Source organism: Gekko japonicus, unplaced genomic scaffold, assembly GCF_001447785.1.
Source record: "Gekko japonicus isolate JY-2015 unplaced genomic scaffold, Gekko_japonicus_V1.1 scaffold15, whole genome shotgun sequence".
In the NCBI taxonomy this organism is placed as follows: Eukaryota; Metazoa; Chordata; class Lepidosauria; order Squamata; family Gekkonidae; genus Gekko; species Gekko japonicus.
In genome coordinates, this window is record NW_015165830.1 from 637,131 (window position 1) to 652,723 (window position 15,593).

Below are 15,593 nucleotides of genomic sequence, written 5' to 3' on the forward strand. Positions count from 1 at the left end.
TCTCAACACCCCACTCAACACCACACGGGATTCAACCCGGCGAAAGCTGCCCCATCCTCCGCATCCTGTGCAAGCTGTGGTGACGCACATGAACGCCAGTCTTGCCGATTCCGGGATGCTGTCTGCCGCTCCTGCAACAAGGCCGGCCACATTGCCAATGTTTGCCGTTCCAAAGGACAATGACAGAGGACCACAGCACAACTGGAATCAATGGATCTGGGACATTGAGGACAAGGTAAAGAGATGTCAACCTTGCCAAGCCTCACGTCCAGACCCACCCAGGGCCCCGGAGAGGGCCTGTGAATCCTCGCACTGACCCTGGTCTCGGCTTCACCTGGACTTTGCGGGGCCGTTCCAGGGACAGTTTTTTTTATATTGGTTGACGCTTATAGTAAGTGGCTGGAGGTAGTCCCTGTACCATCAACCTCTTCGAGAGCCACCATCAAAGCCATGTGGCAGATCTTCAGTGCCCAGGGCATCCCGGACACCCTGGTGACAGATAATGGAACCGCCTTCATGTCTGGAGAGTTCCAAGAGTTCACCAGCTATTATGGAATCCGCCATGTCCACTCGGCCCTGTTCCACCCCGCCACCAACGGACAGGTTGAACACATGGTAAGGAGCACCAAAGATGCGCTCCGCTGGCTAGACGGCACCGACTGGGACTATAAATTGGCATCTTTTCTCTTCAGCCAAAGAACCACCCCGCATACCACCATAGGACGTAGGGCAGCTGAGTTGCTCATGGGCAGACATCTCACAACGAGATTGGACCGCCTCCACCTGGATTGGGCACCCAAGTGAGAGCCCACCATCGAAACGCAGGAAGACGCACGAGGCTTCTTCCCGGAGGATCTCGTGTATGCACGGAACTTTGCCAAGGGCCCCCCCTGGATTTCGGCAAGAGTGGTGAGAGGGGCCTCGCTCCTACGAGGTCTCCAGTGAGGACGGTCAAATTCTCCACCGCCCAACTATGCCGGCGAGCACTGCTGCTGGAGCCGGAGGACCTCGAGGAATCGGACACCTTTGAGACTGCGGAGCCCCCGTTTCCTGCCACTGCACCCATTCCCCTGGACACGACTCCCAGTCCAGCCCACCAGCTTCCGGAAACAGCAGAGGTACCCAGCGAAAACGTCAGGGCCACCATCACCCTGCCACCACTGGCCAGCCCTCCACCGAGTGCATCAGCATCGGCCCCGGTTCCGACTGAGACAGGAATATGCCGCTCTACCCGAGAACGCAAAGCACCAATCTATCTAAAGGACTTTGTTTGTGGGTGTCTTTCAGACCAAGGGGGGAGGGGTGTAATGTACCCAGATCAGACCGCATGCGAGGCAAGGGCTCCACGCAGTCAGGCGAACCCTCCGAGCTTCGCTCCAACACACAACGGACTAAGCGGATCCTGGCCCGCTCCAATCAGAAGGCTAGGCTCCGGGCTGAGAGCCTACGGAACTCTCGGCCACTGTAAATAACCAATCACGGGAGTGGGGTGTGTTTTGGGTGTGGGGTTTTCAGGGAATATAAGCCGGCCTGCGAGCTGGCTAAAGTTGTCTTGTTGAGGTCTATGGTTATCGTCCTGCGAAATTGGGTCTGATGGCCATACGGGTAGGTAACTGTGTGTAAAGTGCTGTCAAGTCACAGATGACTCATGGCGACTCTGCAATGTTTTCAAGGCAAGAGACTAACAGAGGTGGTTTGCCATTGTCTGCCTCTGCACAGCAACCCTGGAATTCCTTGATAGTTTTCCATCCATATACTAACCAGGGCTGACCCTAATTAGTTTCCGAGATCTGACAAAACTGGGCTAGCCTGGGCCATCCAGATTGAAGCTGGTTCATACCAAATCACAGAAGCAGCTACACACTTCAGATTTGTTTCACATTAATGACGAAGCTCAGTTTTCTTGCTATATTGTTGTGTCTCAGTCTGTTTTACATGACAAAGTGTCTTAACTATTGTTGATGACTCCTTGTATATTACAAAACGGTTTTGTTGAATTTATTTTAGCACATTTTTATTCTTCCCTTCTTCCAAGAAGCTCAGATCAGCATAAATTGTTCTCTGCTCCTCCATTTTATCCTCACAACAACCCCATGAGGTAGGTTAGGCTGAGAGAGCAAAGAACTTCATAGCAAAGTGGAGATTTGAATCTGGGTTTCCCAGTTCTTAGTCTCCAGACCCTTCACCATTTTCGTTGCCCTCCTCTGGAAATGTTACAGTATTGTTGTACGTGCCCCACTTCTCCAAGTAATTAGGAGTTCCAGGGACAGTTCTTAGCTGGGTTGGTTTGCTTTGATGGAGGCAGTGCAGGTGGAAGCATAGACACTCCCACAGGCTAGCAGATCCACTACACTACATCAAATCCTGCACCCCTAAAGTGCTTCACCGAGTGAGAGTAGTGGCTCCCCACTTCTCTTTCTCTGACCCTTCCAGCATCAAAAATAGCTTGTGTAATGTATTCAATAGCTGCCATTGGAATACATGAATCATCTAATTGACTTGCCATGTAAAGCTTCGTCCTGGGCTAGGATCCAAATCCATCCAATCACATTGCTAGCCCAGGAAGAACCAACCAATCACTGGTCAGCAAGCTCCCTGAGCGGGAACATCCGTGATTGGGCCTTATGTATACAACCTTATTGGTTGATAATTGTATAGTAGGCGTGGCTACATTAGCCTGGAGAGTTTAAAAAGGGAACAGCATTAATGCAAAAGCTGTTCTGGCTATCAGATGTTGATCCGTGTTGGAGTTGTGTTCTTGCTGAATCACTCTCCGACTGCTTTGTTAAGTGAGCGACTTAACATTTTGGATATTTTTTCACACAAACCTGTCTTGGGGGGGGGGGGGCGCTCATAATTTCCAGCCCAGATAAGCACTTGAACCAGTGTTGTGTAGGGGTTAGAATGTCAGACTAAGAACTGGGAAACCCAGATTCAAATCCCCACTTTGCTATGAAAGACTCAAGTCCTATGAGGAAAGGCTGAAGGAGCTCTGTATGTTTAGCCTGGAAAGGAGGTGACTGAGAGATAATATGATAACCATCTTAAAGTACTTGAAGGGCTGTCATATAGAAGATGGTGTGGAGTAGTTTTCTGGTGCTCCAGAAGGTCGGACTAGAACCAACGGAATGAAATTAAATCCTTAAGATTCTGTGATTCTAATATGTTAGAGAATATGCAAATATCCCTTATAACAAAAGCAATGGACTTTATCACAGCATACATTTTAGTTTTTCAAAAACCCAAAGGTAAAGGTAAAGGTTCCCTTGCTCGAAAGCCAGTCGAATCCAACTCTAGGGTTGCGGTGCTCATCTCCGTTTCAAAGCCGAAGAGCCAGCGCTGTCCGAAGATGTTTCCGTGGTCATGTGGCCGGCATGACTAAACACCAAGGCGCACGAAACGCTGTTACCTTCCCACTGAAGTGGTACCTATTTATCTACTTGCAATTTCTTGCTTTTGAACTGCTAGGTTGGCAGGAGCTGGAACTAGAGATGGGAGCTCACTCCGTCATGCAGCAACTCGGGTCTCGAACTGCTGAACTACTGACCTTCCACAGCCTGCAGTTCAGCATCTTAACCACTTGAGCCACCGCAGCTCCTCAAACACCCAAGGTGAGCCTTAAAATAGTCGATGAATGCTGGCAATGCTGGAATGTCCAGCTCCAAAAATTTGATGAAGAAATCAAGTATTTTTGTGGTATTTACCTAATAAGTAGGTACAACTATAATGACTCTCATGTTTCAATTTTATTTATTAATTTACTTTATAGTCTGCTGTTCCCGCTGAGATTCAAGACAGATTACAAAATTTCATAATGCAATAGGAATATCATGAAACATATTATAAAAATTGGATTACAACTTAGAAAACAATGCAATAGAAACACTGTAAGACATGACATAAGCAATGCAAAAACTAGATTACAGACATTAGAAAACAATGCAGTAAAAACAAGACATGCATACAATACATGGTGCTGAAGAAAAGTTCAGAAATTATATACAGGATTCTACTTTTCCATTCAATTTCTGTTGAAGGAATAGCTTTAAAGTAAGTAAGAGTATATTCTGAGTTTAAGCAATCTTTTATGTTGACTAGGGTTGCCAATCTCCAGATGGGGCCTGGAGATCTCCCGCTCTTGCAACTGATCCCCAGCTGACAGAGATCAACTGCCCTGGAGAAAATGGCTGCTTTGAAGGGTGGACACTATGGCACTGTATCATGCTGAGGCCCCTCCCCTCCCCAAAGCCCACCCTCTCCCAGATCCTTCCCCAAAGTCTCCAGGTATTTTCCAACCCAGACCTGGCAACTAGGGTTGCCAAATGTTACCTACCTTGCCGGCGGGGGACTCCTGCGTAGCACCCGGTGCGCACGCGCACCGCATGCACGTCACAGGGAAGTGACGTCATGACGCCGGGCACGCTGGGGGCGGGGCCATGACCATACAAGGGAAAACCATAGAGTTTTCTATGGTTTTCTACGGCATCATAACGTCACTTCCCTGTGACGTGCACGCTGGGGCGGGGTTCCCCCCTGGGCCCGAACGGGCCTCTGGGGCGGGGAGATTTCTGCCCCCGGGGGGATTTGGTAGCCCTACTGGCAACCCTGATTTGACAGAGGATTAGATTTTAAACAATAAATTCCAATTATTTACCTTCACATTCATTCATCTGAACGTGATCCTTTATGGGGAGAGATCACTCTTAATTCACAAGGAATGCCTTAGTTTCCACATGCCTTTTAAATTTTTCCCCAGTGACCAAGATTGGACAGTGATCCCATGAACACAAACACTGCCTTGGCCATGTGGTTTCAACAACTGCTAGCAGAAGGGAAAGTCAAGGGCAATATAAGCAGTACTTGAAATAGAGATGAGAAACAAAGTTTGAGTCCAGTGGCACCTTTAAGACCAGCAAAGTTTTATTCAGGGTATACAAAGATTGAGTCCAGCAGCACCTTTAAAACCAACAAAGTTTTATTCTAGGACTCAAACGTTCTGCTGCTTCAGACCAACACCACTGCCCACCTGAATCTAGAGATAAGTTCATTATTTTATGAAGGAATGCCACTAAGTTTAATGAGTTACACACTAGCTAGTTCAAGGAGAAAATCTGAGGTGTACTAATAAGTGACCATAGGTATTGTCCGGTGGAAAAAGAGAACTAGATAATGTGGAGGCACCAAAGAGCATGGTGCACACAAGCAGAATAACTATGGCTTGTGAATAAATTAAATTAACCCATGCAATGAAAAAGAAGATACAGATGCTGTTTATTGAGCCAAGGGATAGTATATATTAACACTAAATTAAAAAGCTTGACTGGGCAAATTTGCTAAGTGAAGACTTCAACAGACTTGCAGGCCCGGCGGCCATTTTGAAAAGACAATACCCTCTCCACGAGAAAAAGCAGGGCTCGCTGCGCTCAATGGGTCGCGCGCACGTTGGGCAGGGGCGCGGACGGCATCCCGTGCGCGCGCACGCACACACGAGCACCCTACCTCCGCCATTCTCCTTGGAGTTATGTAACGGCGCTGCGCGTTCTCGTAGGCGGCGGCCCAATGAGGATGCGACTGAGGGGGGAGGGGAAGGCATTGCGTGCGCGCACGCGCAGGCTTAGGCGCGGCCCCGCGGCAGTGCGTGCGCGCTCACTCGCCCCCTCCCCCAGCCTTTCTGCCTCGGCCGCCGTGATCGCCTTTTCATCTTTCTGTCCCCCCCCAACTTGTTGTGAGGTGTTTGGAGCGGAGCGGACCTGCAGACTCGCCATGGCCGATGAGAAGCCCAAGGTGAGCGTGGGAAGGGCTACGGACCGGCATGGATGGAGGAGGGGGGGGGGTTAGGACGGAGCGCAGCGCTCTCGCTATCGCGCCGGTTCTTGCGCGCCATTTTCCTCCCCTCCCCCCCCGCCTCCGTCTGGTTTCTTCTTGTGGGGCGGGCCAGAGGGAAGAAAGCGGGATCCCCGGAGGTCGGCGAGGATTCGGTTCCCCTATGCAAGAGACCCTGCTTTGCTCTTGCGGACTAAGGGATCGCCCCCTTTTTGGGGGGCAGCCCTTTTCGTCCTGCCTCCCGCCTGGAGAAAAGGGGGGGGGGGACAACACACAACAGGCGCTAGTCCCTCGTGTGCTGCTCGCAGCCTTACTAACCGTGGAGATGTGAAATAGGCATTTGGGTGCTGTTTCCACCCCTCTCCAGATGCTGGTACCCCAGGTAGTCCCGGCATGTAACACCCAGCCCGGGAAATTTTTGCTCCGGGTGGGCGGATTCCCCCCCTTATCTTCGTTCCGCGCCTCGTTTTAAATGCGGCTTCGGAAGCGCCAAATTCTTTGCTGCTGCAAAGAGCGTTCCTGTTTCTTTCTCCAGGCCCCTGTAGGATCCTGTGTGTGAAAGGGCCCCGGCTTAAGGCTGCTGGCTTTTAAGAGGGGTTGGACATTTATGGAGTTTGCTTTGCTTTGTGTGCGCCCGTGTGTGGTAGCGGAAAAAAATATGCTTGTGTGGTGTGTGTGTTTTTGGAGAGCCTTGTAGTGTGGTCGCTGTGTGGATTCTGTACTAGTAAGGATGGGGAGAGACTCCCCTGAAGTAGGCGTACGGAAGAGTTTTCCAAACCATGAGTTTAGTAGGGACGATCATACGCTGTGTATTTTTGTGGTGGTTGAAAGCCTTCCGTGAGGCTTTGCGAGTGGTTGCCTGTAATAAGGGATGTTCAAATACTGTGTTTTGACCTAGGGCGCCATATATTTTTCCTACCCACCCCAGGATTTCTGTATTCTGGGGACAGAGATAAATTTATTGAGTCACCGTGTTGCAAACTATATACTTGTGGGAAATCATTGTACAGACTTGCAAAGTTACTCTGGCTAGTCCATTAATTTAGTATGGCTACCTTAAATTATCCACTAAGTTTATTGACCCCCCCAAAAAGCTGAAGAGCTGTTTAAGGATTTCCAGTCTTACATGAACTAGTTAGAACAGACCATTTAAAAACAAAATACAATCTGAAGCATTTAAAAAAGTAAATACTGAATAAGTTATCTCAAATCTGCTTTATTGGCATAGTGAGGCTACTAAAACAAACATCCTAGTTTCATGCTTCCACATTGCTTTGAGAAATGGGAGGAAAGAGTAAAATATGTTCAATTTCTTTTCTATATACAAATGAGGGGTGTTGTCCTTTCTCTTCACTGCCCATTTGAGAATAAGGGTTTCAGGGTTGTGTATACATTGGAACAATAACTAAATGTTTTACCTATCTCAAATAAAGGAGGAGATTTGGTAGTAATTACCATGTTTGAAGCTAAAGCTCCAAAAATAGATGTAGCTTTCTATACAAGGATGAAATTAACTCTTGTGCCGTTCACAGCTGCATCTTACTGCCATAGCCCTTTAAAAATTCCATTTCCCCCTGTGAAAATACAGGATGAGTATTTGTTGTTGTAGTAAATATTATATTGTAGGAAAACTAAATGATCTAACGTTTTCAGTTCAAACATGGAGGTTATTGCAATGGCCTAATTAATCTACAGTACAATCCTAAAAAGAGCTACTCCAGTTTAAGCCCATTGGAATTGCACTGTTAATTGTGTGTGTTGGGACATTGTTACTTGGTAGTAGCCCTCCAGAACTTAATTTACAAGTTTGTGGGTGTTGAATGATATCTTGGGAGGCTGAGCTGTACTTTCTGTTTCTTCAGGACTGATAACTATGGTGCCCAAGCTGAGTGTGGAGATATTTCTTAGTGGAATAATTTGTCTTTAAAATAATATTTTTTCTGTTTTACAGGAAGGAGTGAAGACTGAAAATAATGACCACATTAATCTGAAGGTTGCAGGGCAAGATGGATCTGTGGTGCAGTTTAAGATTAAAAGGCATACACCACTTAGCAAACTAATGAAAGCCTACTGTGAGCGACAGGTGAGGCAGCTATATAAATGTTCAAAAATATGGTTTGAAGCACTTTCATGCCATTGGAAAAACAGTAAAGCATCAATCCTGTGATACACATGTGATGCTTTATGTTTAACATATGGGTAGGCAGTTATACTCTTTTCTGTTTTTCTAAGAAAAAAGACAGGAGTCTGGCAAAACCAAAATTGTGTTATCTCTATATAGCCTTCTACCCAAGGTTCTCCTGTTAGAAGATGCATTTTACATTGTTCTTTGGGGATGTAAACCTACAGCAGGAAGCATGGCTGGATGTTAAATGCTGATAACAGCAACCGTAACTCCTCTGGTATTTGCTCCTGGATTCTAATTATTTTGTGATAACAAATTAAGATAGTGGCAGTGAGCTGTGCTGGAAATCGAAAATATTTGGTTTTAAGACAGTAAAGCAATATCGTCATATCAGTTGAAACATATATGCAAGCAATTATGCCTTTTGTAGACTCTTAAGACATCTGTACTTGTAACGAAGAGAAAAGTTTTTAAACTGGCAAATTACTACAGTAAAGAACATTTGACTGCTTAAAATACCTTTTTCTAAAACAACTTTTTTTCAGCACCATGTAAGCAATATTATGGTGGGATGTATGAAATTTAGACAGTGTGGCATCATCTTCATTCTATAACACTAAACAGTTTGTGATATATATTTTCTTCCATTTCTGGGTTTTAATTAACCATAAAAATCTCTAGAGAGTTGAAGATTATTCAAAGGAGTGCTGTTACAGTTACTTGCATTTGTACATGGGTGCACTGAAGGTGCCCTTTGGAAAGGGATTGGTCTGAACTGGTGCATGCTTCCATACTGGGCTGTTTAAGATAACTGTATTCCAGCAAGAAAGGACTTTGTGACACTTAGTGGGTCTGCAGAGTTAGCTCTGTTGTCTCAGTTATTCTTACTGTGATCAAGATATTGCATTTATATTTACCCAGGTTAAAACATTACATTGGTTGCAAGTCATCAGAAGTAGCTGTCTTACCTTTGTAATGAAGGTCTGTGGATATACCCTACCCTGGGAGGGCTGAATGTGTAACTTTCAGTTCCTTATGACTCTTTTGGTTCCTTTTGCAATGCATTGTGGCTATCCCATATGGGGGGAAACTTCTGCCCTAATATCTATCCTTGATAGCAGGCTGTGTTCTTTGTGCATTACCTTTGGATGGAAGAAAATATACTGGTGACTCTGAGGTGCAAATGCAGGGATGTGCTCCTTTACACCCACTGCAAGTTCAGTGGGGAGGACTGTGTCGAGTATACGTTGTTTTGTGTTTTGAAGATGCTCCAAGTGCCTTAGAAGCATCCCCCCCCCCCAATTTGGAGTTTGGGAAGGGGGTGGGGCAGAGGTTGGACTTTCTTCCATATTGTACTTCAGAGATGGTTCAAGTGTCATAGAAGCTCAATATGACATTAGCGACATGCATTTGCCTGTAACCCATTAAACAACAAAAATTATAGACTCCTTGTAACAAGGGAAGTGCTTTGTGTGTGCGTGCATGTGTTTTATGTACCTAAAGTCAGCAAAACAATCTGTCCTATATAATACCTTCTTTCCACCCAGAAATATGATCAGTATGCAAAAAATACCTGACTGAGCCAAAGCACTTTCTCCTGATGCTATGAATGTAATTCTTACTGGGCCTGTTGTCTTGCCCATACTTGGATTAATTGTACTTTTATTTTTCCATGATTGGAATAAGTGGGAACAAGGGCAGTACATTATTTTCTTTTTTTCTTTTTTTTAAATAGATTTTTAAATTATTGTTCAAGATAACTTCCACAAAGCAGTTACCAATCATAGAAATGCATAAACAAACACTTTTCCGTTACATAAACCAATAACAACCAAAATAACTCAGCATTCCCCTCTAAAGATTCCATATGTTACTCCAAGATCTATTTAGTCTGAATATAGCAAGGATTGAAAACTTCATCTTGCAAGATCTGTAATAAATTATTATTTTCTGAAGTAGGGATGTTTACATGTGGTGAGGTTCTCATCTCATTTTCACATGGGGCAGTGGCTTATCATAAATCACACAGGAAAAACAGCAAATAATAAAAATTAGGTGTATTCTTCAGCATGCATAATAATAAGGTATCATCCCACAGCTTCTTAGATATTTAGTGCTAGTACCCTATTTGGGGCACAGACATTACCTTCTGCTGTTATAACTCAAGCTAGGTAATAAAATATTTGTGACCAAAATGAAACCTGCTCATTTATTTATTATAACCAAGATATTTTTTAAAAGCACAATCCCTTTAACTGGGGGAAAGGAAAGGTAATATACAGTCTCAAAACCTTATTCAGGAATGCTTATCAGTATTCCTGAGGTATCAACAAGTAAGTGGTTCCAGTATTGCAGAAATAGCTGTTTGTCAGGCACTGATCATGGAGAAGTCCTGTTCATTGTGAAAGTTATTAGAGCTGCCTTCTAAAACTTGTTACTCCAAGTGTTCTATCCAATGTCTTCTGATTCCTAAAATATTTCCTGTTAAATCATTGCTTCTGGTTTTAGTGTACCTAGCATCTTCTAGATTCTACCAGTAGGGGCACTGCTGAATACCCCTACTGGATATATTAACACTTCATTCTCCTCTACATTTTAAATCAACTCTCTCTGTCTCTCTCTATCTCGACAAATGCAGAAGTGGACTGCAAGGTTCAGAAAGTAAATTTGAGTGGGTTGTGATTAGCTGGTTTGCTTTACTGGAAAGTACTATTGTTTTTCCTTTTATTCTTTTTATAGGGTTTGTCAATGAGGCAAATCAGATTCCGGTTTGATGGGCAGCCAATCAATGAAACAGACACGCCTGCACAGGTAAAAATTGCAGCTGAAAGGTTTCTACTGGAGTGAAAACAGGGCTACAAACAGACCAGGAAATTGTATAGTAATGACCTTATTAACTGTCATAATGGCAGTATACTAGTTAGAGCATTTTGATTCAGAATGAAATATGTAACAGTTCTGTGTTTAGAACATGCTTAATTTTTAATAACTTGTTAAGTGAGTGTTAGATTCCTTGTAATATAATGTTTGCTACAAATTACCTTGGGTAATTAAACATATTCTGTAAACTATGCACTCTAGTTTAGGTTGTCTGAGCAGAATTTTGTTCAGTTTTTGTTTAATCAATATCACTAAACTTGTACATTAAATGGTTGAATCAGTCTGTTAGCTAACTACATGCAGACTACAATTCAGTGGTTTCATAACACCTTCTGAAAAGAAAACTACTATTGTTGTGGTAGTCTTGAACTAATTATCTGGAAGATATCACTAAAGCTACTTGGAGTTCAGATAAAATTGCCAAACTAACACCTCAACATGGAAGCTACATGTCATCTTTTACGTGAACTTTGCCAGGTCATTCCCTTCACTTTAATGGAGGAGTAGGAATCTGATTGTAGGGCAAGATTTTACGGTATTAGGTTTATGGTAACTTCCTATGTGTATTGTATGTTGTATCCACTGAAGTTAATGTCATTGCATCCAGCTATCTTGAACTCTGACCATTGGCTGTGTGGTTCAATGTCTAAATAGCTTCCAGCAGCAAATTGAGAAATACCTTAAATTGATGCCAGTAATGGAAAGGGGGACTTCAGAAATGTCAAAGCTGCCCGTGTTTTGATGAGCAGTGTTGTGCTAAGGTATCTGCTGTGCTGCGTACATTTATTCTGTAATTTGCAGAAACTTTCTGGACCTTTATGTTTATGAACTTGCCTCTTCCTATGAATGTCATTTATCACCCTTCATCTGTAGCTGTTAAGTTTTTAAAGGGTTTGTTGTACAATATGTATCAGGTTCACATAAATGGGGGCTTTATTGCTTCATTTATACTCCATCTTTCTCCCCAGTGAGGGCCCCAAGTGGTTTACATTGTTCTCCTCTCCCCCATTTTGTCCTCACAACAACCCTGTGAGGTAGGTTAGGCTGAGAGTGTGGTTGGCCGAGGTCACCCAGCAAGCTTCCATGAGAGTGGGGATTTGAACCTGGGTCTCCCAGATCCTAGTCCGATACTCTAACCACTACACTATACTGCCTCTGTACTGTTGCAGCCACAGGTAATCTTCTGCCTCATAACATGTTGGCCTTGTGTTCCTTTTAGGGACATAGTGAAAAATACAAAGGATTGGATGCATCACTTATATTTTGAGTTGACTTTGTGTTTTCTAATGCAGTTGGAAATGGAGGATGAAGATACAATTGACGTGTTCCAGCAGCAGACAGGAGGAGTCTACTAAAAGAGAACCAAACTTCCTTTCCCACAGACAACACATTCACAACTAGAAAAATGAGACTTGGTTCAGCCACATCTTGACTACTGCAGTATAGCTTTTTCTCTTTGATTTCTTTTCCTATTCCTTCTATTGTACATAAGGTAACTGGTGTATGTGCACAGACATACATACTTTTTTTAACTAAATGGCCAATGATATGTTTTGATCAACATCGTATGGAGATGGGGTGGTAAAAACAAACTGGTCTGTGAAAGTGCCCCATTTCTCCACTAGTGGCATGCTCCTTTAACTTTTATCTTTATATTCCAGTAAGTTATTTTGCTCTCATTGTTGGAAAAACAAAAAACCTTGCATACCTTATTTGATTGGATAATTTCAATGTTTTTCTTTTATCGTTGTACAACCAAGGACGATTTTATAACTTTTTTGTATGTAGCTGTTACATGTAGAGCAATCTGTCTTTAAGTAGGGATAAATTACTCTAAACAAAAACGATCTTGGATAGTTTTCCCTTCAAGTAAAGCGTCTTGTTGTTTAAATAAACTTCTTGTTTAAAATAAGCAGCTTTTAATTTTTTCTGTTTTATGGTAATACTTAACTCTGAACCAGTTGTTGTAGCTGACAAATTTCTGTAGTTGCTTGGCTCAGCTTTCAGTATATTGCCCAGCCAATAGCTGTTTTTTTGAGAACAGCCTTTATTACGCTGGAGACCATTGCAAGAAACATCAAGGTTTTTAATGAGACTGGCCAAATTGAAATGTTCTGTTGGTTAATGCAAATATTTGAAATGAAAGAGAATTCGATTATATGAATGTCTAAATTATTGTATCATTAGGCAGCTGTTTTGGAATACTTAAAATGCCATAAACACAGAATAACAAAGTAGTCTGTAAAATCTATAGTGCAGTTTCTTAGAGACTGCTACTTGAATACCTTAGTAACACTATGTCTGGGGTAGTGATGCTCTGTATTCTTGGTGCTTGTGGAGGCAACAGTCGGAGGGCTTCTGGAATTCTGGTCCTGATGGTGGACCTCCTGATGGCACCTGGCCAGAGTGTTGTGTTTTGGCCGGAGTGTTGGACTAGATGGGCCATTGGCCTGATCCAACATGGCTTCTCTTATGTTCTTAATAAGGGAGGGGTTTGTACCTACACTTTTCAGTATAACTCTGGAAAGTAGAAGGTAGGGAGGTTTGACCTAGTAAGAACTGTAAGCCAAACACATTTGAGAATTCCTAAGCATTTATTGATTTGATTTGTGCCCCGCCCTCCCCGCCAAAGCAGGCTCAGGACGGCTTACATAAAATTACAACAGATAAAACCAGCAATATAGATACCAACATGAAACCACATAATTACTAAAAGCAATTTGTATGGTGGTGGCGGTGCAGTAGTAGCAGTAGACATAATAAATTACAGTCGTCAGATTTTTGTATCCGCAAGCTCAGGCTGGATCGTGGTGTTGGGCACAGGGTCTTAGGTTGTTGGGTGCGGCTCCTTACCTGAAGGCTTGGTGGAAGAGCTCCGTTTTACAGTCCCTACAGAACTGTAAAAGGGCCCTGATCTCTTCCGGGAGCTCGTTCCACCAGGTTGGAGCTGCCACTGAAAAGGCCCTGGCCCTGGTTAGATCCCAGCCAAACGATTTTGAGACCCTGATCGCAGTGCTCTCGGGAACACAGGGAAAGGCTGTCCTTCAGGTAAGTAGGTCCCTGACCATAAAGGGCTTTAAAGGTAAGCACCAGCACCTTGAAGTGAATTCGGTATGCAATAGGCAGTCAGTGCAGTGCTTTTAGCGCAGGCTGGATGTGCTCCCTTATGGGGAGACCCAACAACAGCCTGGCCGCCACGTTCTGTACCAGCTGAAGCTTCCAGATTTGAGTCAAGGGCAGCCCCATGTAGAGAGCATTACAGTAGTCTAGTTTTGTGACCACGTGGACCACTGTCGCCAAGTCATTGTGTTCGAGGAAGGGAACCAACTGCCTGATTAGCCAAAGATGATAAAAGGCTGACTTAGCAGTGGCTGCTACCTGGGCCTTCAATGTTAGGGAGGCATCCAGGAGCACTCCCAAACTCCTAACCTCCAATGCTGGCACCAATGGCACTCCATTGAAGGACAGGAGTGGGATCCCTAGCCCCAGGCCACCCTGACTCAGGCACAGGACTTCTGTCTTCATCAGATTCAATTTCACTCAGCTAAGTCTAAGACAAGCCAACCAGCCACGGCCTGCACCAGGTCCAGATCTCCTGGACTAGAGTCAGACTGGCCGCCCAACGGCAGATAGAGCTGGGTGTCATCAGCATACTGGTGACAACCCAGCTCATGCCTCTGGGCAATCAAGGGACAGCTGTTCCCCTAATGCCACCCCGACCCTGGAGAGAGAGCCACTGCAAGACAGACCCCTGAATCCCAGCGTCAGCAAGGTGGTGGATCAGTAGTTGATAGTTGACCATGTCGAACACCACCGACAGATCCAACACCACCAACAGGTCCAACAACAGCAACACTGTCCAGTGCTGTCGCTGTCCCATGGCCTGTTCGGAAGCTGGACTGGTAAGAATCTAATATGGAAGTGTCATCCAAAAAAACCGTGCAACTGAATTGCCACCACCCTCTCAATTTGCCCAAATAGGGCAAATTGGAAACCGGTCGATAATTAGCCAATTCAGCCGGATCCAAGGATGGTTTTTTTAAGAGGGGGCATTGGGTCCATTTGGCTCCATGGGCGAACTAAAATGTCCTCACCGCCCAGACAGGGTCAGGGTAAAACGTTCACATGGGCCTTCAAGGCATGGTGGCCCGACCATTGCACTGCCGTGGCAGTGATCCAGTCCACTGTAACACTTGCCACGAATATCAAATCAAGCATGTTCCCTGCTTGGTGTGTGCGGGCTGTTACATACTGGGAGAGTCCTAGTGCCCCCATGAACGACACCAGGTACATTGCCTGTGTGGAGGCCGGATTGTCGGCATGAACATTGAAGTCACCCAGGACTATCAGTCTAGGGTGCTCCAATGTCCAGCCTGACATGGCCTCAACCAGGGAAGACAGACTATTGGGTGGATGGTACACTAACCAAATAGCCAAACTCTCCTCGGCTTCCCACACCATGCCAGTGGACTCTATGCCTGTGAGCTTCGGCTGCAGGAGCAACCTGAAGGAGGAAGCCTGGATGAACAGAGCCACTCCCCCCCCCCCGGCCCCTTGGTCTGGGATTGGTGGAGGACCGAGAACCCGGGAGGAGCCAGCTGGGGGGGAGCTACTGTTTCCCCCTCTCAAACCCAAATCTCGGCCATGCACGCCAGGTCCACATCCTGCTTCAACAGGAAGTCCCAAAGGACCATGGTCTTATTATTTATGGACCTGGCATTACACAGCACCAATGTTGGAGGTCTTTAGTCCTAGCCCCACTGCC

At 44.9% G+C, this 15,593-nt stretch overlaps 1 protein-coding gene across 1 annotated transcript; it reads left to right on the forward strand.

The window, feature by feature from the left end:
* The first annotated feature begins 5,484 nt into the window (after positions 1-5,484).
* Positions 5,485-12,634, forward strand: SUMO2 (small ubiquitin-like modifier 2). The gene is made up of 4 exons (XM_015410739.1): positions 5,485-5,784; positions 7,775-7,906; positions 10,688-10,759; positions 12,121-12,634. The coding sequence occupies exons 1-4, from the start codon at positions 5,560-5,562 to the stop codon at positions 12,181-12,183; spliced, it is 492 nt and encodes a 163-aa protein (XP_015266225.1). The 5' UTR covers positions 5,485-5,559; the 3' UTR covers positions 12,184-12,634.
* The last annotated feature ends 2,959 nt before the right edge of the window (positions 12,635-15,593 follow it).

Coding starts and splice junctions, on each gene's coding strand:
- SUMO2 (XM_015410739.1), top strand. CDS start 5,560: ATGAGGATGCGACTGAGGGGGGAGGGGAAGGCATTGCGTGCGCGCACG. Junction 5,785..7,774: donor TGGCCGATGAGAAGCCCAAG/GTGAGCGTGGGA, acceptor TCTGTTTTACAG/GAAGGAGTGAAGACTGAAAA. Junction 7,907..10,687: donor AAGCCTACTGTGAGCGACAG/GTGAGGCAGCTA, acceptor TTCTTTTTATAG/GGTTTGTCAATGAGGCAAAT.